The following is a 25,601-nucleotide window of genomic DNA, read 5'->3' as shown; positions in this document are numbered from 1 at the left end:
GAATGGAATTGTTTCTGGAGGAGTTCTTTGAATGGGAACGGCCTTAACAAGCATCTGTGATTTGAGTTCACCTTTGGCTCGCCTCCTGCTTGGAGCACGGGTAGGATGCTAATGAAGCAGGCATCTCACACCTACCGGGTAACAAAGATGAGAATGAAAGAAAGAAGCCTACAAGACAAGACAGCTAAACTAAACGCTGGAGGAGGCCGGGTCCCGCACAGAAACATGGAGCTGCTGTATCAGCTTTGGACTGCCCTGTTCTGGACATTTTGTTAAATGAGGAGAGCGAGCCTCCTATTCAGTTCAAGCCACTGCTTAGTCAGGTTTTCTATTACTCACGTTTGAATCCCAGGATGACACACTTAGCATGCAGCAGTGTAGATATCTGCAACAGACAGCTTTCTCATCACACTGTTGGGCGAAGGAGAGTTCTCAGATGGGTTGGTATGTTTCATTCATGTAGCATTCTGGGAGGTGACAGTGCTCTGTCATATTTCAAGAGAATTACATGGCCTAGACTAGAGAAAGGTACAAGTACAGTCGCCCTTTTATCTGTAGGGCCTACATCCCAAGAAACCCCAGTAAATGCCTGAAACTGTGGCTAGCACCAAACCCTATATATACTATGTTTTTCCTATATGTACATACCCATGTTAAAGATTAATTTATAAATCAGGCACAGTAAGAGATTAATAACAATAACTAATTGTAAAATAGAACAATTATACTAATATACTGTATGTAATAAAAGTTATGTGAATGTGGTCTCTCAAAATATCTTAGTGTACTATACTAAAAGTAACTGAAACCACAGATAAGTGGGGACTACTGTAAACAGAATTTTATAACTGTTCAAAATTGTATTGTTCTAACAAGATTAAATCCAAAAAGAAAATCTCCCTATGTCAAATCACCTTAAAAATCAATTAAATGATTTCCATCTTTTAGGTTCCCTTCTACTTCCTGTTCCCCTACACTAACTCTGCTGTAGTGACAATCATGGCAATAACTTTATATTAAGCTTTTGCACCTAGCATCATATAAGCATTTTTCTATGTCTTTATAAGCATCATTCTTAATGGCTGCATGTATTTTATCACACTGATGCATCAATTTACCTAACAACACCCTACTGCTCACCAAGAATATTAGCAGAAAAAAATTAATGACTGCAGAGGACAATCTAAGAGAGGACACTGATCCCAAGTCGATATGCAGCCATAATATTCAAGGTTAGGATCCTATTAGATACAAATTATTCTCAAGGTTTTAAATTCAACATCTACTTCACTTATCCAGAATGGGCAACATTCAGAATCAAGTGGTTAAGTATTCTAGTTAAATAAGATTGACTGTATGCATTTTATTTTAAAGTTAATTTTATAGGCTGCATATTCTAAACATTAAGATTAAGAAGAACACACCTTTTATTTGGAAGATGTCTGATCACATGGCAGGTCTCAGGCTTCACTGGCATGGCATCAAAGTCATAGAAAGGAAAAAGTCTCTATTGATCTTAGGACATTTCCCTTTAGTTTTATTGTTAGAAGGAAACAAAAAACCCTATAAGATCTTTCATCTCCCTTGTGCAACTAAAATGCATTCACTCATCCAGCCAACAAATATTCACTGAGCACCTACCACACATCAGGCACCATTTTAGGTTAAACAGAAGAGTAAGATAACATCCTGCTCTCACGGTGCTTTCAAGTTGGTGGAAAGATACCCAATAATCAAGTAACAAATAAATTGTATGGCTTTAGATGATGACAGGGGGTTTGAAGTGCATAAAGTAATAGAAAATAATGAGGGGGACCAGGTGCGGTGGCTCACGCCTGCAATCCCAGAACTTTGGGAGGCAGAGGCAGGCAGGTCAACTGAGGCCAGGAGTTCTAGATCAGCCTGGCCAACATGGTGAAACCCTGTCTGTACTAAAAATACAAAAATTAGCCGGGCATGGTGGTGCACGCCTATAATCCCAGCCACTCAAGAGGCTGAGGCAGGAGAATTGCTCGAACCTGGGAGGTGGAAGTTGCAGTAAGCCAAGTTCGTGACACTGCACTCCAACCTGGGCCAGCTCAAAAATAATAATAACAAGGGGGGTATGATCTAAAAAGACTCTCGAAGGAGGCAGTATTTCAGCGGAGTCTGAAATCACACGAATGAGCATCATGAAGATTAGTTCTACAAAGAGGAACTGCCCAGGGCAGCAGCCCTGGGGTGCCAATGAGCTTGGGATGTTCTGGTCAGTGAGGTGTGCAGGAGCCAGATCACGATCATGATGGGCCTTGTGGACAAAGGAAAGAAAGAAATACACACACACACACACACACTTTTTTTGTTGTTGTTGGAGACAGGGTCTCACTCTGTCATCAAGGCTGAGTGCAGTGGTGTGATCTCGGCTCACTGCAACATCCGCCTCCAAGGTTCAAGCGATTCTCCTGCCTCAGCCACCTGAGTAGCTGAGATTACAGGTGGCTGCCAACAAGCCCAGTTAGTTTTTATATTTTTAGTAGAGATGGGGTTTCACCATGTTGGCCAGGCTGGGTATACATATTTTTTATTCCAGTGGTTAAGAGGAGGGCACTGAAGGGTTCAGATGGAGTGACACAATGATTTGATCTGCCTGATATTAACACTTGCAAAACATCAGACTAGCTACTGTGGAGGGTAAACTGTAGGGGATGGGAATGGAAACCAGGAGCCAAGCTAGGAAGCTATTTGGCAAGCAGTGTATTTCTTCAGAGGCGCTACTGTGCTGGACTCTCTCATTGTCTGGCTGCCGGATGGACAGAAGTTCACTATCTGACAGCTGGGTACAGTAGCTCATGCCTGTAATCCCAGCACTTTGGAAGGCTGAGGGGGGTAGATCACCCGAGATCAGGAGTTCAAGACTGCCCTGGCCAATATGGTGAAACCCTGTCTCCACTAAAAATACAAAAATAAGCCGAGTGTGGTGGTGTGCACCTGTAATCCCAGCTACTCAGGAGGCTGAGGCAGGAGAATTTCTTGAGCCTGGGAGGCAGAGGTTGCAGTGAGCCAAGATCACACCACTGCACTCCAGCCTGGGTGACAGAGCGAGACTCCATCTCAAAAAAAAAAAAAAAAAGTTCACTATATGAGAGAATGACCTGATTTGAGCACACGTGTCCAAACTGACAGCGAGCAGCAAATCCGCGAGCCCAAGCCCCTTTAATACCTAGGAATGTGATTCCTTCTTAAATATTCAGCTTACCATTTTTCTTCCCTGTCTAGTTTTACACATTAAGTTATTCCCAGTTACCAATTCTTAATGGGGAAAAAACAACGATTACGATGAATTACCTAAATCCTGGTGCATCATTCAAACTTAGCAAATGCAAAAGAGAGCAGCCCTGCCTTTCTAATTTTAAGACCTGCTGTATGAACTCCCCTTCTTTTTCAAGCTTCCTTGGTCTTTTGTGATTAATTTTAGTAACTGGAGAACAACCTGTTTAAGAACAAATGAGTCATAATACAAGCTTAATATCTAGAAACCTAAAATCACCCACCTCCACAGAGAAGATCATTTTCGAGTATGAAATTCTTATGTTTTAAACGTTGATATCCCATGCTCATTCTACAAAGCTTCCTGCCTTGAAAAAGGGATGAGGAGGAACAGGCTTGGGACTTGAAAGTGCAGAAAGCTAGAATAGGCGTACTGCTTTCCTAAAGGCATTCATCACAGGCATGTTTTATGACACGAAAAAAATGCCTCACCTATTGTAAAGCAGTTATAATCTGTATGTTTTAAAATACGTTATTTGGGAAGCAGGGGTGGGCAGATCCCCTGAGTACCGGAGTTCGAGACCAGCCTGGGCAACAAGGCAAAATCCCATCTCTACAAAAAAACACGAAAATTAGCCGGGCATGGTGGTGCACGCCTGTAGTCCCAGCTACTAGGGAAGCTGAGGTCGGAGAATTACCTGAGCCCAGGGAGGTTGATGCTGCAGTGAGCCATGATTGGGCCACTGCACTCCAGCTTGGGCGACAGAGTGAGACCCCATCTCAAAAAAAAATAATAAAATTAGTAAAATACATACTTTCCTACAGCAATCTCATAACAATTTCTCATGAACAAGAATAGTAAACTCTAAGATTTCTGAAGACAGTCTCTATCCTGGCAAAGGCAGGCTATGTAAAGTCAGGAATATACCCAGAAAGGCAGTGATCAAATGGGAAAGAAATCAAAGGCTATTGATTCCTTAAGCTGTTAGCTCTCTCCATTTCTCCCTTTTGAATTGCAATTGGTTACAAACCTCTCTACATGATAAGCCATCACTTCAAGGACGATCACTCTAAAATACGCAGGTGACAAAACAAGTTTTGCCTTTCAATAAGCAGTTTTTCCTATCAACATTTAACCAAAAAATGCTCATGAGGTTGAGATTCTGGTCACACAGCAGGCACAGTTCAGTGGGCATCTTGCATAATTTCGTTAGGCTTAAACTTCAAGCACTGAAGAGTCCCTCAACACAAAAAACCTTTTCCCCCCGAAAACAAAATTCTCTTTCTAAAGATGGTAACTTGCAATCAGGAAGTGGCTGGTATTGATTCTGAGAGAATCGCAGGAAACATTTCACAGATATTCCACTCCTAGGAGTGTCCAAGGGAGAGAATACAGTCATGGGTTCTTAGTTTCTGTTTCTTGTTGGGCCAGTAAAGCCCCTTCCTCATCCCTCTTTTCTGCTTATCACTAGAGATAGAAACTAAAAAACATGGCTTCAGGTTGCCAAAAGTCTCAAACAAAACAAAACAGAACCACCACGACAACAAAATAAGATGGGTTGGACAAGCTTGACTCAAGTCTATGAAATTATTTTCATTTTCTTTAGGGAATCAAAGACTTCATTTTTTTTTTCCATTCATTCGCTCTTTCAACAAACATTAATGATCACCTACTATAAGTCAGAGATCATACTAGGCATTGGGGATACAGAGATGAATAAGATTTACAGGAAAGAATTATAACCCAAACAAATCTGCCTGTGGCAAATGGTTACACTAACGGCCCCAGTGACTCATACCCCCAGGTTCCACACCCTTCTGTGATAGTTAATTTTATGTGCCGACTTGACTGGGCCCCAGGTGCCCAGACATTTGGTCATATGTTATTCTGGGTGTTTATACAATGGTGTTTTTGTATGATACTAACATTTAGATCGGAAGGTTGAGCAAAGCAGACTGTCCTTCCTAGTGCAGGTGGATCTCATCCAATCTGTTGAAGGCCTGAATGGAACAAAAAGACTGCCTCTCCCTCCAAGTAAGAGAGGATTCTTCTTGCCTGAAGGCCTTGAGATTTGGTCACCAGCTTTTTCTTGCTCTTGGACTCAATCTAAAACATCAGCTCTTACTTCAGAGCTGATGTCTTAAGCTTGCCTGCCTTTGAGCTTGGACTGGAACTTACATCATCAGCTCTCCTGGCTCCTAGACCTTCAGAATCATACTGGTGCTATCCCATTGGCTCTCCTGGGTCTCCAACTTGCCAGCTCACCCTGCAAATCTTGGGACTTGCCGGCCTCCATAATTGCATTGAGTCAACATCTTATATTAAATCTCTTTACACACACACACACACATACACACACACACACACACACACATTCCTTTTCTCTGGAGAACCCTGATTCATAAACCTTCACAGTGACTCTGGGCTTTGGCCAATGAAACACTGGGAAACACAGCGCCAGGGGAAGCCTGTTAAGTGTGTGTACACTGAGGTGTTCCTTCTTGGAAAACTGCCACTCCCTCGTAAAAAACCTGCACTACCCTCCCAAGCTAATGTGGGGCAGACCTTAGGACTCCCTGGCCAGCAGCCACAGCTAACAGCCAGTGAGGCCGCTGTGAGTGACTCTATACCAACCTTGGAAGATGATAAGCAAGAGAGTGCATAATCACATTAAAAAACAAAAACAAAACCAACAACAACTGGAGTACCACAGGGTGGCAATATGAAAGACAGTTCATAGAGGAGAAACAGTCCAGAGTCAGTAAGACCAACTCACAGCACACAACAAGGCCTTCACAAAGACAGTGGCTATGGAGATGGAGAGGAAAGAGAGTTGAAAGCGGAACTCGTAGCACTTGGAAACCTATTAGGTGCGTGAGACAAAAAAAAGATGGAGACAACCAAGAAAATCCCGAGACTTCTGGCTTGGGATCCTGTGTGCAGAGGACAGCTGGGTGTTACACCATGATCAATCAGGGTGACATAAGCAATGGCTTGCAGGGTGGAAGAGATGCACGGAGAATAGGCAAGAGTGCTGGAATGCTGAGGACAGTGATGTACGTGGGTGGCATGACATCCCCAACATGAGGAGCAGCGTGCTCTTTCCACACAAAGATGGTCACTGGGAAACCTTCACCAAGTCAGAACCACGGCAACGCCCAATGGCAGTGTTATCTTCGTGGCCATGACATTCTTCTTAGAACCTGACTTTTCCCCTTGGTTTATCATTCTCAAAACAAATATGTTTTGGAATGTGCTAGATTATAAGAATAAATAGAACAGACTGAATTACTAACAAAATAATTAGAATGGACCTTCCCACTGTCCATGTGACTCTTGCTAGTACAAGCCTCTACGTTTGAGGGTGCTGGATCCCAGCTTCTGGTACAACATAATAGAGGCGACTGTGAGGGGGGGTGCTCCCCACTTGCTGTTTTCTCTTAGCCACCATCAGAGGCTGAAACAGTGAGTGGGTTCATTTGATTGTTATGATTGGTTCTGGCTCATGATCCCTTTGTAAATAAATAAAATAACACAGTTATAATGACAGCTAGAATACCCACAGTAAACCAACCTTCTTTTCTTAGATCCTGGGAAATCTACTTCTCTGTTCACAGACCCTTCCTAAATCTCCTGCTGGAAATTTATTAAGCAGCAAAAACGAAAAAAAAAAGCCAAGGTGAAGAAGGTACCAGCTAACTGAATGGGACTCAGCTTAGAAGTTTAGAAGTTCAGCTTCTAAAAAACATGACTCATTAGAATCCAGGAATAAGCCCCAGCATGAGCCAAAAAGCTCTCTGGGCTGGCTTTCAGCTTAGGGTGTAGACATTTGAAACGGATCCTTCCAGAAACCCAATGTCCTGAAAAGTCCCACTCTGTACCCTCTTCAGAAGGACCTAAACCAAGTCTCCAAACTGCTGCCAGCTCCCACCCGGTCCCATCAGCCCTACATGCTCCTGTCTTTACTAGTTCATGTTGCTAATCTGCCTTGTGAATGTTTTTACTGTTAATGTCTCAGGATTGTATGATTCCAAATTTCTTTTACCATTTTAAGATTTCTCATAGTCACAATGACCCCAGACTCCACCCACAAAAATGGAGCCTTCACTGACAGAAAACTGCCCCTAAGTTAGCTTTGCTGTTCAGTCACGTGGTACTGTGGAAAAAGAACAGGTTTGGAAGTTGAGAGGTCCAGTTCAAAGCTTAGTGCTCCACTTACCACTGCACTCGGGAGAATCACTTAACTACCTCAAGCCTCAATTTGCACATCTGTACAATGGGAACAATAATGCATACCTAGTGCATTTATGTATGTTATCCGCTGAAGTGACTATTTGAATAGTAATATTTATTCATATACATGACTTCCCACTAAGGATAAGTTGTTTGAAGACAAGAACCGTGTTTTTTAACCTTTGCCTCCCATAATACCTCACACACAATAAATGCTCAAGAAATATTTAATGTTTACATACAATGAATAAATGCAAGAAAAACACCAGACACATAAGAGATGCTAAATACATGGTGAGTATCACAAAGATGTCACATCCTGTGCCGTGGATCTTCCAACTCTGGGCTTCCGAGAATTTGCACTCCTACAGCAGGCTCTCCAGACACCATTTCCAACAACAGTTCTCAGGGGCAGGTAATTTGGCTGTTTGTACATCACGAAATGTCTAGTATCACTGAGTCACTTGGATCGGTCAGAAAAAATAAACAAGGAATCCATCATACCAATTGTTGATCCCAACCAGTCAAAAGCTATTGCCTCACCCGCTACTTCTTAAACTAAATTCCAAATAGTGAAGACTACACTTTGAAACAGTTACTGGGAAAAACAGAAAAGCCCATCAGGTGTGTTCCCCCACACCCCCAGCATCAGCAGTAATAATGATGCTGATGAGACGGCTACTCTTGGGTATTAAGGGAGTTCAGTAAAAGTCTCACGCACAGCTGTAAATATTCAAGTAATTCAAGACCGGATAAATACGACTGGTGATCAAATTAGGTTATCAGGCCTTCACCAACTCATTCTCTTTGGTTCAACGAATACTTTTTGAGTATCTAATTTGTGCCAGGCCCTGTATCAGGCACTCGGCTTTCAAAGAGAAAACACACAGGACCCTCTCACAAAGAATTCACTGTGTAAATATGATCATTAAGTAATATGACCATTTTTTTTAATTTAAGAAATAGGGTCTCGCTATGTTGCCTAGGCCAGATCCCAAGTAAATATTTTTTTTTTTTTTTTAGACGGGGTCTCACCGTGTTGCCCAGACTGCAATGCAGCGGCACAATCTTGGCTCACTGCAACCTCTGCCTCCAGGGTTTGAGCAATTCTCCTGCCTCAGCCTCCCAAGTAACCGGGAGAACAGGCACGCACCACCATGCCTGGCTAAATTTTGTACTTTTAGTAGAGATGGAGTTTCACCATGTTGGCCAGGCTGGTCTCAAACCCCTGACCTCAGGTGATCCACCTGCCTTGACCTCCCAAAGTGCTGGGATTATAGGCATGAGCCACAGCGCCTGGCCTCCAAGTAAATAATTTTTAAAAAACCAAACATGCCCCAGGTGAAGCTGCTCACGCCTGTCTCCCCAGCTACGCAGGAGGATCACTTATGTCCAGGAGTTCAAGTCCAGCCTGGGCAACATAGCAAGTCTCATCTCTAAAATTCAAAATAAGTAAGTAAATAAATAAATAACCATATTAAATAAAAGTGCCCCGGAGACATTATGCAATGATGCAAACACACTCTCCACGGTTAATACACAAAGATCTGTTCCCAGACTTGATGTCAGAGGCATTTTATAAGTTTCACAACAAAATCACTCTAATTGATCATCTCACCTCCTTTTTTGACCAAAAACAATTCTACCCACCTCAAAAGCCTCCCTTATTCTGACTGGGTTCCACTGGCCTGTTGTCTGCCTCCCGAGACAATCTCACCACCCTCTCAGAGGCTGACAACTCGGCAAGGGTAAGGATTTTGAAAAGGATGTACAACTGCCCGTCCAGGCCATTCAAAAGCGGAGTTCCAAAGATGGGAGGTAGGAACTACAACCTAGGGATTCAGCTGAAAAGCCCCCAGGTGACTCCCTTGAAAACATGCCTTCCAAACACTGGTGAAAATGGGAGCATTTTCTTTGTAATTACATCGCGCATTTTTTCCCAGCTAATCAGGTGCAGACAATGGGGCAAATACTCATCCCTCCCTCTTCCCTGTGGCCAGAGGTTGGTGGGTCAAGAGAATGGCCATGCCACCCACTCCCCCACTGTCTCCTTTTGCTCATCAGAACTACGGATGAGGATAGAAGTCTCGGAGGCTATTTTTAACTCCCGGCTAAATTAATTTGGTCCAAGTGCAGCAGGAGTCCCTTCCCTTGTAGGAAATACTTCTGTTACTGTGAATCTGGTACATAAAATAATCCACCCACTGAAGAGCAGAATTAGCACTGGAGTTTTTTTGTTGGGTGTGTTTCCCCGAAATAACTTCTTTTTAAGGTTTCCTGTGGCATCACAGCAAGTGAAGAAGGGTATCTGCGGGCAAGTGCCGAGGGTGGTTTCAGAAATGGACTCGGGCTTCCTCAGAGGCTCATGGGAGGGGGGTCCCGACAGGACATGCAGAACATTACAGGCTTCCTTCCTTGCACTCTTAAGACAGGTCCACTGGCATATATGTCACCTGAGTGTAGGCACTGCTGGATGGCAGCATTAGGCAAGAGACATAACTCCCATGGGCCAACATGAGCAACAGGAAAACACTGACGGACTTATTTTTAAAGGAAAATGATGAAAAGAATTGAAATACATCTTGAAATGTCACCATCTTTATGAAGCTCTTCCTGCATTCTCCCATTAGATGCAGGCTGGCTCTCTCCCTGCTAAACCCAGCAGCATTTTATTTCTTCCCCACTTATGGCACCTACCCTGTGCAATCTTTTTTTTTTTTTTTCTTTTTTGAGGCAGAGTTTCACTCTTGTTGCCCAGGCTGGAGTGCAATGGTGCAATCTTGGCTCACTGCAACCTCTGCCTCCCAGGTTCAGGCAATTCTCCTGCCTCAGTCTCCCAAGTAGCTGGGATTACAGGTGTGTGCCACCACGCCCAGATAATTTTGTATTTTTAGTAGAGATGGGGTTTCACCATGTTGGTCAGCCTGGCTGGTCTTGAGCTCCTGACCTCAGGTGATCCACCTACCTCGGCCTCCCAGAGTGCTGGGATTACAGGCGTGAGCCACCGCTAGTGGCCTACCCTGTGCAATCTTATAGTACAACTCTTTGCCTGATTGGTTTACCCTTGCAATTAGAGGATAATCCCTGCCTTGGGAGGGCAGGAACTCTCTTTACCTTTGTAACCTTCACAGTACAGGGCTATCAACCAATGTTTAATAACAGAGGGACTATAATGAAACTTGGGGCTGAAGGCAACTTTAAAGATCTCTAAATTCAACCTCCATATTTATACGTAAGAAAACAAAGGTCTAGAAAGGGCTTCAGTAACGTGGCCCAGCAGGACTCCCAATTCCCACTGCAGGACTCTCTGCACGATATACTCTGCTGCATTTTAAATGCAACTTTTTAGCTCCTGTACCTCATGCAAATCTAACTTTACCATGTCAGCTCAGGAATATAAAAATGTTTTGGGGGTAGAACTGGCTTTGCTCACAAAATCATCTTTTTCTAAATTCAATGTTTAAAAGTACACTTCGAAAAAACAGAAAATTCACTGTTAAATTTATTTCTAGGTTTATTTTAAATGCTTTAAATTTTATTATAAATGAATCTTTGAAATGCTGAATTTTCAACATTTCAGCAGCCTTTTTTATTTGATCGGTTTCTAAGACACTGAAAAGGACTGGAGAAAGAGAGAATTCTCAAGATTGTAGTAAAGAAAAGAAAGCAATTTTGCTTTCTAGACATATAGTCCTCCACAGAGTCCAGTCTCACAGGGGATATCACTTCTGGTTTGTAGCAATTTGTGCAATAGTTTCCGTTTTTAGCTTTAAATGTTTACAGTCAGTGCTCTCAGCTTCTTCAAATAGATCAGTTTTATGATCTTCACTGACTTGAAGGTGTACCCAGGTCTGAAGCAAGCCTCCCTATCTTTTAACAAGTTAATTAATGTATTCATTTGGTCCCCTTCCAAACATTCTGGCAGGCTTCAGCGAACCTGTGACGTCACCGGTATACATGTTGGTTGTCTGCCAGGTGAGGTAGAGCAATAACCTGCGAAGTCACCTGAATTCTGTTCAACGGGACGGTTCAAACATAAAACGTGCAAAATACTGTGGGAAAAGTTTCTCCCCAGAGAAGCCAGGGTCACTGGTAAAAACACATGGGGCAAATAAAAACATAATGGCTCAACAAAAACGCGAGGAAAGCTTACTACCTCCAGACGCTTGAAGCCTTTTAACAAATCCCTCTCTCACTCTCTCCCCCACCACCCCTTACTTTCTCAAATGTCCACATATCCAATGCACAGAGTAAACACTCTAAAGATTATGTGTAAATAGTTGCTTAGCATGTGTGTTATTTTATGGACGACACATAAAAACAGCTTCTCTTCTTACAACTTTTGACGAGAAAGCTGGGGGGCACGCTGGGCGCGGTGGCTCATGCCTGTAATCCCAGCACTTTGGGAGGCCAAGGCGGGCGGATCACGAGGTCCAGAGATCAAGACCATCCTGGCTAACACGGTGAAACCCTGTCTCTACTAAAAATACAAAAAAAAAAAAATTAGCCAGGCGTGGTGGAGTGCAACTGTAATCCCAGCTACTTGGGAGGCTAAGGCAGGAGAATGGCGTGAACCCAGGAGGCGGAGCTTGCAGTGAGCCGAGATCGCGCCACTGCACTCCAACCTGGGCAACAGAGCGAGACTCATCTCAAAAAAAAAGAAAGCTGGAGGGCAGGGGGAGTTGTACATTGTGGCCCTAAGAGCAGGACTGAGCTTGGCATTATTCTCTCAAAGTGCTGCTTTGTAGCTTTCTCACTTAAGACACACAGAGAAAATGAATTTTAAAAAGGGCCAGGCACAGTGGCTCACACCTGTAATCCCAGCACTTTGGGAGGCCTAGGTGAGTGGATCACCTAAGGTCAGGAGTTCGAGACCAGCCTGACCAACACGGTGAAACTCCGTCTCTACTAAAAATACAAAAATTAGCCGAGTGTGGTGGTGCATGCCCGTAGTCCCAGCTACTCAGGAGACTGAGACAAGAGAATCGCTTGAATCCGGGAGGTGGAGGCTGCAGTGAGCCAAGATCGTGCCACTGCACTCCAGCCTGGGAAACAGAGCGAGACTCTGTCTCAAGAAAAAAAAAAAATTAAAAAGGGCTGAATGTGCTAATAAACATACACACACAAATACATATCAATACATCCATGCACAGATGCATAATGGGAAGCCCCCAGACCCCATTCTTCCTCTTCGTAGCAGGGTGGGCTTCATGAACAGACATAATCGAAAATGAATAGAAACTCTTCTAAGAACAGGGAGCTCCGCACTGATCAAGAAGACACTGGTGAGCTAAGGTTTTAAGAAGTGAGAGGAAGAAGTCTGGAAAGAGCCAGCCCTGCAGACCCCACACCACTAGCCCTTCCTGAATCTGCCCCACCCCATCATGGCCAGAGCAGCCCACGGAGGCAGGCAATCAATGGCAGCCAAAGAAGCATGGGCACTTGCTGCCCTTCAGCAGAGCAAAGCTAGGCTCACTACTCCCACTGCCCCAAAAACCACGGCCCTACTCTCGACTTCTACCTGCCCATGTCCGAGTCTGCATCTTAATTTGGTGGAGAAGAGGGAAAAGCCATTTCTAAATACAGAGCACTTTTGTCTTATGTTGTCTGATGAAACCTCGGATGCGGGAATGGGGTACTGGGCAGAGCCCCAAGCTGCATTCTAGGGCCACACACCTGAAACATAAATCCTGCACCAACTCAAAGTGCCTTCACAACACCAGGTAAGAAGACAGCTGCTGCTCATTCCATGAGCCACATACTTCAGCGTCCAAGCCTGAGCCCCGGGTGCAAACACAGGCAGTGCCAGGGAATGAGCTCACCGCTAACGTTGGTTCTTTTAAGTCTTCTGCTTTCATTCCTTCTCTACTCAGCGTGTATGGGGACGGACTTAAAGTCTAGGAATTGCTCAGCTTTTTGCTCTAGATTTGCTGGTACAGAATGCCATCTCATCCAGAAGGGGCAGAGGACCCTTGAGAAATTGGCCTGAGGATCTCCAGGGAGGGTCCTTCTGTGAACCCAGGAGCCTTTTCTCTGCCAAGATTCCCTGCACTAATGCATACTCTCAACTACGACTGCTCCTTGAGTCTTGAAGAGCATCTCTGTTCAAAAGAACTTTGTAATGTCTTCCCATCTGGCTACTGTAACCTGGGTACCACTATTTTATTTCTCAGTACTTTTCCCATCCTTTCATCTTGAAGATGGCAGAGCAGGTACAATATTTGAGGATTTCACAAGGATTGTACCTTCTTTTTCCCCGTCTGTGAATGTGTTAGAGTCTGCCAAGCTCAATTAAGGTACTATTAAGCAGCACATGAACAGGACATCTTAACCATTCTCCATGGTATGAAAAAAAAATCCTAATTTAAAATTTTTAAATTTTTCAGGGGAAAAATGCTTAGGGCAGTTTTTTTCTCTTAAATTCTGATACCTCCCATTCTTTTCACTGGTCTTTCTCACTGAGCCTGCCAGCAGGCATTTTTTATTGGATTGATTTCTAAGACACTGAAAAGGACTGGAGGATAATTCTCAAGATGGTAAAATAAGCCTGCTAGTTTTCCAAACACCTGACCAGAATTTTCAACAAATGCACCAAGGAATAGCTGTCAATGTGCTCCACTGGCAGCACAATCCAGTCAAGCCACCAACATCTTGTTTCTCTTCATGGCCAATTGCCTTGAAAGAATCAACCACAAGCCCACTGGATACTCAAGAGATAACATATGACAGTACCCCAGATCATTTTTGCCTTAGTTGTCTCCTCATCAACAAAGTAAGGTTAACCCAGATAAATCCTTAACACCCCTTCTGGCTCAATACTTTTGGGATTTGCAGAAAAATGGTATTCAGAAAAGGATAAAATAAGAAAATTCTAGCAACTCAGCTCAGTTCTACCTCCCAATGCCTTCATGATTTTCCAACTATCTCCCTGGTACAGCACAGTTTGGCCACCTTGTACCTTCATAAGATTTGCTTGCAGATTTGCACAGTAAGTAAAATCATCCTGCATACAGGCAGTCAACACTTCTCAGGCCTTGGCTGCAGAAAGCCCTAGTCATAGGTCTCTTGCTCCAAAGACCAAAAATCAAATTTTCCCCTTTCTCTTCCAAGATCAGGGTGCCAGCAGATTCTGTATCTGGCACCAGCTGGGCTCTGCTTCCTGGATGGTGCCTTTTTGCTGTGTGCTCACATGACAGAAGGGCTAAAAGGGGAAATGGAGGTAACAGCTCTCTTGTACCTCTCTAATAAGGGAGCTGGTCCCATTCAGGAAGGCTCCACCTCATGGCTGAATCACCTCCTAAAGGGCCCACCTCTGAATACAATCACACTGGCAGTTAAGTTTCAGCATATGAATTTTCGGGGACATGGACCATTAGCAGACACATTCGGCATGAGATGTCTGACACTGGGAGTCAGTTGAGTATGGATGCAGGTGTGAATGCATGATCTTTTGGGTGAATGCATGATCTTTTGTGAACCAGGCAGGCAGGACTGCATTGAATATTTAATATACCTCTTTCTCTTTCACATTAAAAAAAAATTCATCTAATCATCATCACTTTCAAGGATATTTTAGGTGTAAGACTCAGCATCTACAGAAAGTCAACACAAAATTAGGAGCAGGACATGGCTGGGCATCAGCTCACGGGTGTGTTTCTGTTATATTTCGCACCAAGCATATCTTTTCTAAAGCTTTTTACCTGGCTCCAGGCCCTATGAGTAGGATGACCCCATAATGATCAGCCAAACAAGATAAAAAATCTGAGCATGAAAAGAGTTACCAAAAATAATTAACAGGCATCAATTGATCCATGGTGGGCATAAACAAAGACTTTCCCATGTAAATAAGATTGTCCTTTACAAACTGTATGTTACCTACTTATACGCAGTTTCAGCAACGTAGAGAATTCATAACAAACACAGAGATACGATCACAGTATTGGCCTATAGCCCCTTAGGAAATCATTCAATCAGCATCACACTCCCCTGGTTTTCTTCCTACTTTTCTGGCTGCCCCTTCTTGGTTTCCCTACCCTGATCTTCCTCTCCCATGCAACATGTTGGAGTTCCTTAGAGCTCTCTCCTGAGACCTAATCCCTTCTCTCCCCACTCTATACCCTCTCCCTAGGCAAAAATGATCCACATCCAAGGCATTAAAAAAAAAATCATAGGAATCTTTATCTTCAGGACATACCCCACTTCTGACTGCCACACCTGCCTCCATACTCAACTGACTCCCAGCGTCAGGCATCTCACACTGAATATGTCTGCTAATGGTCCATGTCCTGAAAATTCATATGCTGAAACTTAACCGCCAATGTGATTGTATTAAGAGATGAGCCCTTAAGGTTAAACTCTTTCCTGGGCCCCCAATGCTCCTAAGCCTGTGCCCAAAATCCTTGCCAGACACCCAACTCCCAGCTTGCTGTTTGTTATTGATTAAACTCCTTCCCATATCTTGGCATTCTCACTTGCTCTTCCCTTTGTCTGAAACAGCCTTTTCCAGGGCCCCATACAGCCCAGCATGCATGTGTGCACACATGCGCGTACGCACGCACACACACACCCTTCCTTTTGTCTGCCTATCTCCTACCCATTCGTCAAGCTCAGTTTAAATGCAATATGTCCCTTAGAGAAACCTGCTCAGTGTACCTGTATCCTATTTGAATTAGTGATATTTTAATGTCTGCCTTCCCACAGCAGAATGTCCAGGAGGGCAAGGAGCATATCTCTGTACTTAGTGTTATACCCCAGGACTAAGCACAGACTTTGGCCCATTATGGGTTCTCAATAAAGAATACTCAACCAAAAGAATGAAAAAGTAGGAGGGGGAAGAAAAAGGAAGAGAAGGCAGTCAGACAAACTACTCACATCCTGAAGCCTGCCCATCCTCCCTCCCCATTCTTGATGGGGCAGAAATGGGAGGAGAGAGAAGAGAAGAGAGGAAAGAAAAATACAGCAAGATAAAGATGGGAATGATGAGCAAGGAAGTGAAAGGCTATGACATGAGGTTTTAGACAACTCCAAACAAGTGCAATGGGACTTGGCTTTTTGGAAAAGTTAGTACTTTACGTTCCAGCTATTTTTATCTCTAAAATGCCCCAAAGGAAGACAATATTCCAGAATATGCCAGAAGAGAAGTATGGAAAGTGGCCGGGGCAGGGGGCAGGGGGCGGGGAGGGGGGGTGGAGGGCAGGGGAATGACACTAACTAGTTTTGTTTGTATGCAGGCAAGTCACTCAGCATTCATGGACTTGGGCTTCCTTGTCCATGAAGTTATAAAACAAGGTGACGCCTGAGCTTCCTCTGGCTCCCATGTCCTGTGAGCCTTTGTGGAACCCGTGTGTATGTGTATGTGGGCTCAGAGCCCACAACAGGCACTCTATCTTGCCTCCACAAGCACCCTAACCCCATTGTGCATGTTCCCGTGCACTGAACACCAAACAGTAACTTCCTTCTTGTGTTACAACAACGCAAATCGGAATCCCTCAGAGCACACTGCAAAAATGTCATCTTTCGCAAAGGGAAGAATTTAGTCTTGCCTGCACTGAGAAAGCCACTTTCAAATTAAAGTTTCCTGATGGGAACAGGCATTAAAGATGGGAATCGCTTCAAGCACACAATTTGAGTGACTAAACTGATCAAGCAAAAGCAATTCAGAACAGAAATGTCTACTCTTCTAAGCCTGCCTGACAATTTTTTTTATTCAGTTAAAATATTACTTTTCATATAACAGCTGAAGTTTCTCTCTATCCAACATATTTTAGACATTGATATTTTCCGTGACTCCTTTGTGGATCCTTTTTTTTTTTTGAGACGGAGTTTTGCTCTTGTTGCCCAGGTTGGAGTGCAGTGGTGCGATATCAGCTCACCACAACCTCTGCCTCGCGGGTTCAAATGAGTCTCCTGCCTCAGCCTCCTGAGGAGCTAGGATCTCAGGATGCGCCACCACGCCCAGCTAATTTTGTATTTTTAGTAGAGACAGGGTTTCTCCATGTTGGTCAGGCTGGTCTTGAACTCTCGACCTCAGGTGATCCGCCCGCCTCAGCCTTCCAAAGTGCTGGGATTACAGGGGTGAGCCACCGTGCCCGGCCTGTGGATCCCATTTTTAAGTACACAAGAGATGCAACAGAGACCATCAGAATTGTCCACAAAGAGAGGAAATTATGTGTTCACACATGGGCAACTTCAGAGATCACTGTTCAGTGAAACAGATGCTAAATTATTTCAATCAGCAGCAGTATTTTTAACATACACCGAAAAGGCAGCAAGAATCCCCTGGAGTAAACCAGGAGCAGTTTGTTACATTGGCCCAAAGCAATGATGCTCCTATTGGTTTATTTCAGCTTAGAAGTAAACTGAAGGGTGGCAGGGCCCAGTGGCTCACACCTGTAATCCCAGCACTTTGGGAGGCCAAGACGAGTGGATTGCTTGAGGTCAGGAGTTCAAGAACAGCCTGCCAACATGATGAAACCCCATCTCTACTAAAAATACAAAAATTAGCTGTGCGTGGTGGTGCACATCTATAGTGCCAGCTACTCAAGAGGCTGAGGCAGGAAAATCGCTTGAACCTGGAAGGCGGAGGTTGCAGTGAGCTGAGATCGTGCCACTGCACTCCAGCCTGGGCAACAGAGTGAGACTCCATCGAAGAGGACGGGAGGGGTGGGGAGGGGAGGGGAGGGAATGGAAATAAACTGAAGGGTGATAAATGTTCATTGTAAAATTTGTCAACAACTGCATTGTGTTTGTGAAAGCTATTACAATAAATTTGGTGGATTTAGTCAATGCAGCTGCCCAAAGTGTAACAGTACATGCTACCAAGAAATTCTCCTCTGAGAAATTCTCTAAGATGTAGTCCAGAGCTCATATGGGCTATAAATCTGCTCATTACTACAAGCCAACACTCTATGAGAATTGAGTCTTCCCATTAACAGTAAGTGCCAAAACTAACAGCTGCACAGGCGTTAAAAAAATTAAAGCTCAGAAATCCACATTGACATCAAATCATGATTTCAGGGCTACTTACATCAGTGTCGGGTCCCTTATCCGCACCCGGACAAGAAAAAGTAACAAATTCATGGCACCTCTTGTGGACCACAAAACAGCAAACTGGTAGAGAGAAAAGGAAACTAAAATTAGAATAGACATGATTTAACATACGAGCTTTATTTTCCAAACAGAGATACTTGCTGTTAGAAGTCAATTTAATTTCACTACAGACGGAATCTTATAAACAGCAATCAGAAGGCATTTCATTCTAGAATCAGCAACATTTGGTATTGATTAGACTCATAGATAACAGAGTCCCAAAATGCCAGCACTGACAGGGCCACAAACTGTGGCTCTTACTCTCTGAAGTTGAGGGAGAGGAGAATCAGATTGTAAGACATTTTCCCAAAGTAGAAACCGGGAAACAAAATTTAGAACATTTTGCACCATCCTAGCCGGGCACAGCGGTTCATGCCTGTAATCCAAGCACTTTGGGAGGCCGAGGCAGGTAGATCACTTGATGTCAGGGGTTCAAGAGCAGCCTGGCCAACATGGTAAAACCCCATCTCTACTAAAAATACACACACACACACACACACACACACACACACACAAATTAGCTGGCCATAGTGATGGGCGCCTGTAATCCCAGCTACTCAGGAGGTTGAGGCAGGATAATCGCCTGAACGTGGGAGGTGGAGGTTGCAGTGAGCCAAGATCCATGCCACTGCACTCCAGACTGGACAACAAGAGTGAAACTCCGTCTCAAAAAATTAAATTAAATTAAATTAAAATAAAATACTTTGCACCATCCTACAGCAACACACTAACACACACATATAAATGTATATAAACATTGTATTCCATGGTTGAAATAAAATATAAAGAGAATAACTGATTATAAATAATGTGAGTATCCCTAAATGTGGGTTGCAGGACTTCCTCAGCAACTTAATAAACTCATTCAGACACAAATGCAATCTACAGAAAACAGACCTTTGAAATGAATCAAAACAATCTTAGCAAACACCTTAATACCTTCCTGTATCTGTCTTTTTGCTACAGATTCTGTCACCAGTTGGGAGAGTTCCTGCAAATTCAGCAAAATCTACTACCCAGTAAATATTTTCAAAGCTTAACATGGTTTTGATAAATAGTCCTGAGGATGAATCAACAAAATAACTGTTGTACAAAGTAATCCCCTAAGAGTTTTTTTTTTTTTTTTTTTTTTTTTTGAGACCGGGTCTCACTTTGTCACCCAGGCTGGAGTGCAGTGGGGTGATCTTGGCTCACTGCAGCCTCAACCTCCTGGGTTCAAGAAATCCTCCTGCCTCAGACTCCCAAGTAGCTGGGAATACAGGCAAGTGCCACCACACTCTGCTCATTTTTACATTTTTGTAGAGACACGGTTTCACCATGTTGCCCAGGCTAGTCTCGAACTCCTAAGCTCAAGCAATCTGTCCACCTTGGCTTCCCAAAGTGCTGGGATTATAGGCGTTGAGCCACTGCACATGCCCCCCTGAAAGGTTTGTATTGATGGTAATAAGATAGAGGACGCAAAAAATAAATGACCTAGTCTCTCCTTGAAAGCTTGAAGTCTAGCTCCAAAAAGGCATCATCTACTACTCTTATCATTTGTTGAATAATAACAACATGTTAAAAAACAGTATACCCTCAGGAATACTAGGTTAGTCGTAAGTCTTTACTGCATGCTGTGGTTTGATTTCATGTCAGCTCTGAAACCCATGTTGAAATTTGGTTGCCATAGTGGCAGTTTTGGGAGATGGGACCCTTGGGGGGTAACTCCACCATGAGGGCTTTGCCCTCAGGGGTAGAATTAATGTCATTACAAAAAGGTGAGTAGAGCCCCCTTTTGTCTCTTTGCCCTTCTGTCTTCTGCCACGCGAGGACAAGGTCTTCCTCCCCCTGGGAGCATGCAGTAAACAGGCCCTTGCTCAATGCTGGCACCTTGATCTTGGACTTCCTGGCCTCTAGAACTGTAAGAAAACAAATTTATGTTCTTTACAAATTACCTAGTCTCAGGTATTCTGTTATAGCAGCAAAAATGAAGTGACACTGCACAAGGAAGGTTAGAGTTTCCCAAATGTGTGGCTCATACGCTATTTTCTCCTCTCACCAATGATAATACAGTTCCCTGCACATATGGCAGTAGATACAGAAGACCAAAGAGGGTGAGTCATTTCCGTAGGTGGAAGAGGGTGGCAGGATGGCTCAGAGCTGAAATCCCAAGAGGAGCCCAGAGTACTGAGAGGGCTGTGAGTGGCCAGTAAGAAATTCAGAATAGCCTCGGAAATCACTGAAAGGTTCTGAACCAAGAGTAACACAGACAAAAACAATGCTTTAGAAGTGCAAATGGTGGTAATAGGAAGAATTTAATAGAATAGATTGAGGCCTATAATGCCTCATTAGAAGCCTCTTGCATAGTCTAGGTATGAAAGTAATTGGCCATCATCATGCAGTCTGCTAAGAAATGGAAGTAACAGAGGCCAGGGAAATTACACAAGAACGATGAGACTTGCTGACTGACCACACAGCACCATTTACTGAGCATCTTATCACGTGCCAGGCTGTTGCTGTTGTTGTACTGGGTCCCTTCACATGCATTAGCAAATTGAATCCTCCTAACAATGCTCCTTAATATGCTGCAATATCTATATTTTATGGATGGGAAAATGCTGCCCAGATCCCCCACATCTAGCATGCTGTACAACAGTACAGTGAATGCTTGTGAACGGGAGACAGGAAGGGAGGCAGGGAGGACAGACAGATGGATAGATGAATGAACCAACAAACAAAGGATGGTCTTTCCCAAGGCTGAGTCACCATGTGATGGAATCAGGATTCATGCTAAGAGTTGCTGGACACCACAGCCCCCTGTCCTTTCATCATGTCATATGCACTGGCAGGATTTCCAGAGCAGAAAGGGTAAAGAGCTGATGCCAAGATTTTTTACATGGGTAACAGGAAAATGGGTATACGACAAAATAGACACACACACACACACACAAATATACCTACATAGACATACACATATACACATATATACAACTCAGAGGATGAAGATACAGTATATTAGGGAAATAGAATCATGGATAATTCTTTTTAAAGGGTTTTCTTTTAAGGTAATCATAATATAATGTGATTGTAAAAATACACATTTTAAAGGTACTCATGATACCATGTCACTGTAAAAATATACATTTTAAAAAAGAAAATGCATGCCTGGCATTGAGCAGACAAAGAGCCAGATAACCAAACAGGAACCATCCACAGAAAGGTGACAAGTGGAGATCTCTTAAAGCAAGCATCCCTTTAGAGGGGGAGGTGCCCTGGGTGAGGGATCCTGCTGGCTGTGGAGCATGCTGGCCACACCTGTCTGCCCTGCACAGTCAGGAGCAGGAGGAGGTGAGTGTGAATAGAAGAAAACAGCCCTCTTGGCTGCCCAGGCAGCACAGAGACACTCAAAGGGCAGTGCTTAGCTCCTACAAGCCCTGAGAGAAGTGGCCTTTCTCCACTGTGTTTCTGCTAAAAGCATCTTGATTGCAAAACTCTTGAAGGATGGATAATAAAGCCGTGCTGTGATGGCACAAATTAATCTGATCTGCTCTCTCTCCCCAGGCACACAGTCATCTTTCATCCACTGGAATTAGAAAGATAAATTACCAAAGGAAAAAGGTTACAGGGGCATTACTTCCTCATCACGGTTTATTACAGATGTAGTGTTTTGGTTGGAAAATAAGCATTCCTATTCCCTACTTAATCATTCAAACATTTGGGCCTTTCATCTCTTTTTTAAAAAAAAAACCATCTCCACATTCAGTGAACACTGTTAAGAAAACTCACACTTATCAAATCCCATGGAAGAATAGTTTGCTTTTTGTACCTGTTCTTTCTGTCTATGATTTACAGGTCAATGCAATTATGTATCTACAGCTGGAAGTATTTCTATTGCACACCTCAAAAAAATCTCATGCCAAATTGTATCCTAAGAAGACCCAGGCCCTCATTATCCAGTACAATTTGCAGAGGCAGCAAAAAGCTTTACCTATCCCAAAATAATTTCCTCCCAACCTGCCTTAACTACCCCCTCCCCACCTACCTTACATGAAAGCTTCCCATTTGAAGGACTGGATTCACCCTATGAGAGGCAGACAGAAAGGCCATGTGTTTCCAGACAGCCACTCATAGACACGTTATCTGAGGGATAAAGAGCCCTCTAAGCCTACTTGAAGATTCGAAATTCAGAATGGATGATCTCCAAAGGAAGAAGAAACAGAATGTGCCCAATCCTGGGTGACTAAGGAGAAAAAGTGTAGATGCCCCCTCTCCTCCCCAACACCCCCAGTTACCATGAGGGGAGCAGGAAAGAGGAGCTTGGAGGTTGGCCGACGCTGGCTGCACGCAGCATGTGCCTGGGAAAGGCTGCCCCAGAAAACTGAGCAACAGCCAGAGGTTCCAAAAATCACAGATGGCTGGCCTTGATCTTTGGGTCCAAGTTCCAAACTAAATTGGGTAATGCATATTTTGTAAGATAATCTAATGAAGACATTTGAGAAGTCTTGCTAGCATTGTTGAAAGAGGAAAAGACTGGCTCAATAAAACAAAAGGATGCATTAGGTTTGCCTGGAGATGGACATCATAGGGTTTCCCCTGGCTAAAAATCAGGAGCTATTGTTTTTTGTCTTTTTTTAATTTGGGGCTCTAAAGGAATTCATCTCACCATGGTATATGAAGCAAAGGAAATTGGAGTAAAGAGGTAATAAGGTGGTACCTGTTACATAGCAAACCTTCAACAAACATCTGCCTGACCTTGGTAGAAGGAAGGCAACTTAAAGACAACAGCCACTCAGCTGGAAGGAAGTGGAGACGTGTCATGGAAGATTCCATCTGATGATTGTCGTGGGGGCCACCCTTGGCCCTTAAACAAGTCTTTGCTCAAGCAAGCATAGGCTATCCAACAAAAACTCACTCAGAGATGGTGCCTCATCTTCAAAGACTTTGGGTCACCTCTGGTTATATAACCCAATGAGAGGTTTTAAAACAGGATGCTATCCTGCAGCTTCCAGTCACAAAGTAAATCTTCATTCAATTATTTTCTAAGCACAAAATCACTTTCTCTAATCCTCTATGTGATATTTGTCTGCTCCCCAGCAGTGACGGATGACACAGGAAATGCACAAATCACACTGAGCAAATGACATGGTGGGACAAAAAAATAATAAAGACCACAGACTTGGCCAAATAACAAATCTTGACATTGCCTGGCTTTAAAACTGACAACACCCAATCTTGTGATCCATATTCCTTGCTAATCTTGCTTATGGAAGTAAACTAGATGGAAATTAAGGAGAGTTTTCACCACTTGTCGAAAGTATATTTCAGAAACAGAATAAATAACAGTCACCTGTGTTTGGCTCAAGAATTCATACAGCCAGGAGCGGTGGGTCACACCTGTAATCCCTGCACTTTGGGAGTCTGAGGTGGGCAGATCACTTGAGGTCAGGAGTTCGAAACCACCCTGGCCAATATGGCAAAACCACGTCTCTACTAAAAATACAAAAATTAGCAAGGCATAGTGGCTTGTGCCTGTAATCCCAGCTACCTGGGAGGCTGAGGCAGGAGAATTGCTTGAATCTGGGAGGCAGAGGTTGCAGTGAGCTGAGATCACACCACTGCACTCCAGTCCAGCCTGGGTGACAGAGCAAGACTCCGTCTCAAAAAAAACAAAAAGAAAACAGGAGATCGAGATCATCCTGGCTAACACGGTGAAACCCCGTCTCTACTAAAAAATACAAAAAATTAGCCGGGCGTGGTGGTGGGCGACTGTAATCCCAACTACTTGGGAGGCTGAGCAGAAAAATCGCTTGAACCCAGGAGGCGGAGGTTGCAGTGAGCTGAGATCCTGCCATTGCACTCCAGCGTGGGTAGCAAGAGCAAAACTCCATCTCAAAAAAAAAAAAAAAAGAGTTCTGGAAATGGATGGTAGTGATGGTCGTCTAACACTGGGAATGTACTTAATGCCACTGACATGTACATTTAAAATGGTTAAAATGGTAAATCTTATACATAACCTACTATAAAAATTTTTAACTTATCAACCTAGAGCAATATTTATGAAATTATAAATAAGAGGAATAGGAAGAGGCAGTAAGAACCTTGCTTATATAGACTTTTTATGATTACTTGTGTTCATAATTGAGTTCATTATGACATCAAGAAAGAGTATTTGGGCTGGGTGTGGTTGCTCACACCTGTAACCCTAGCACTTTGGGAGGCCAAGACAGGCAGATCACTTGAGGTCAAGAGTTTGAGACCAGCCTGGCCAACATGGTGAAACCCTGTCTCTACTAAAATTACAAAAATTAGCTGGGTGTGGTGTTGCATGCCTGTAATCCCAGCTACTTGGGTGGCTGAGGCAGGAGGACGGCTTGAACTCAGGAGGTGGAGGTTGCAGTGAGCTGAGATCACGCCACTGTACCCCAGCCTGGGTGACAGAGTGAGACCCTGTCTCAAGAAAGAAAAAAAAAAAGGAAAGAAAGGAATTAAAGGGAAAGGGAAAGGAAGGAAGGAAAAGAAAGAAAGAAAAGAAAGGATGAAAGAAAGAATGAATTTGCTTCCATTCTATAAAATTCTAAATAAAATCAGTGCTGGCATAAAGTGGAGACAAAGGGAAAATTCAGATTTGAGAGCAAAGGACTCATATAATCTTTAAGGATTGGAGACGTGTTCCTTGCACCCTCCCTGCTCGCTTGAGCACATAGTTGTCAATAATGATGGTGGAAGTGAGGCCCCTCAGGCTGCAGGCTTGGCTTTCCTGCCAAACTACTGAGATATTTGGTCACTTAATCTATATGCAAAATGGGTTCATCCCTATTTACATCTAACACGGACTGCTATATTCATTGAGGGGGGAAATACATATATATATATATATATATATATATATATATGCACTGCTAAGGGTCATTTTCCATTTCTCCTTTAAAAAATAATTTCCTTTCCTTTCACCCTCAAGTCCATGTCATTTCAAATTCAGGTCACAGTCATGTAAAACGGAACACAGGCATAGAAATTCCCTATTATCCAAAATTAATGAAGAAAAAGCCATTAT

At 43.4% G+C, this 25,601-nt stretch overlaps 1 protein-coding gene across 1 annotated transcript in view; it reads right to left on the bottom strand.

Annotated features, from left to right (window-relative positions):
* PRKCA (protein kinase C alpha) overlaps positions 1 to 25,601 on the bottom strand; it is a 500,722-nt gene that overhangs the window by 288,545 nt on the left and 186,576 nt on the right. The window contains exon 3 of the mRNA XM_003812367.6: positions 18,507 to 18,589. Within this exon, the coding sequence (XP_003812415.3) occupies positions 18,507 to 18,589 (83 nt within the window). The remainder of the gene's footprint in view (positions 1 to 18,506; positions 18,590 to 25,601) is intronic.

This window comes from Pan paniscus, chromosome 19 (genome assembly GCF_029289425.2).
Source record: "Pan paniscus chromosome 19, NHGRI_mPanPan1-v2.0_pri, whole genome shotgun sequence".
NCBI classification, from domain to species: domain Eukaryota; kingdom Metazoa; phylum Chordata; class Mammalia; order Primates; family Hominidae; genus Pan; species Pan paniscus.
Note: the sequence above shows the minus strand (reverse complement) of the source record. Positions and strands in the feature narration are given on the sequence as shown.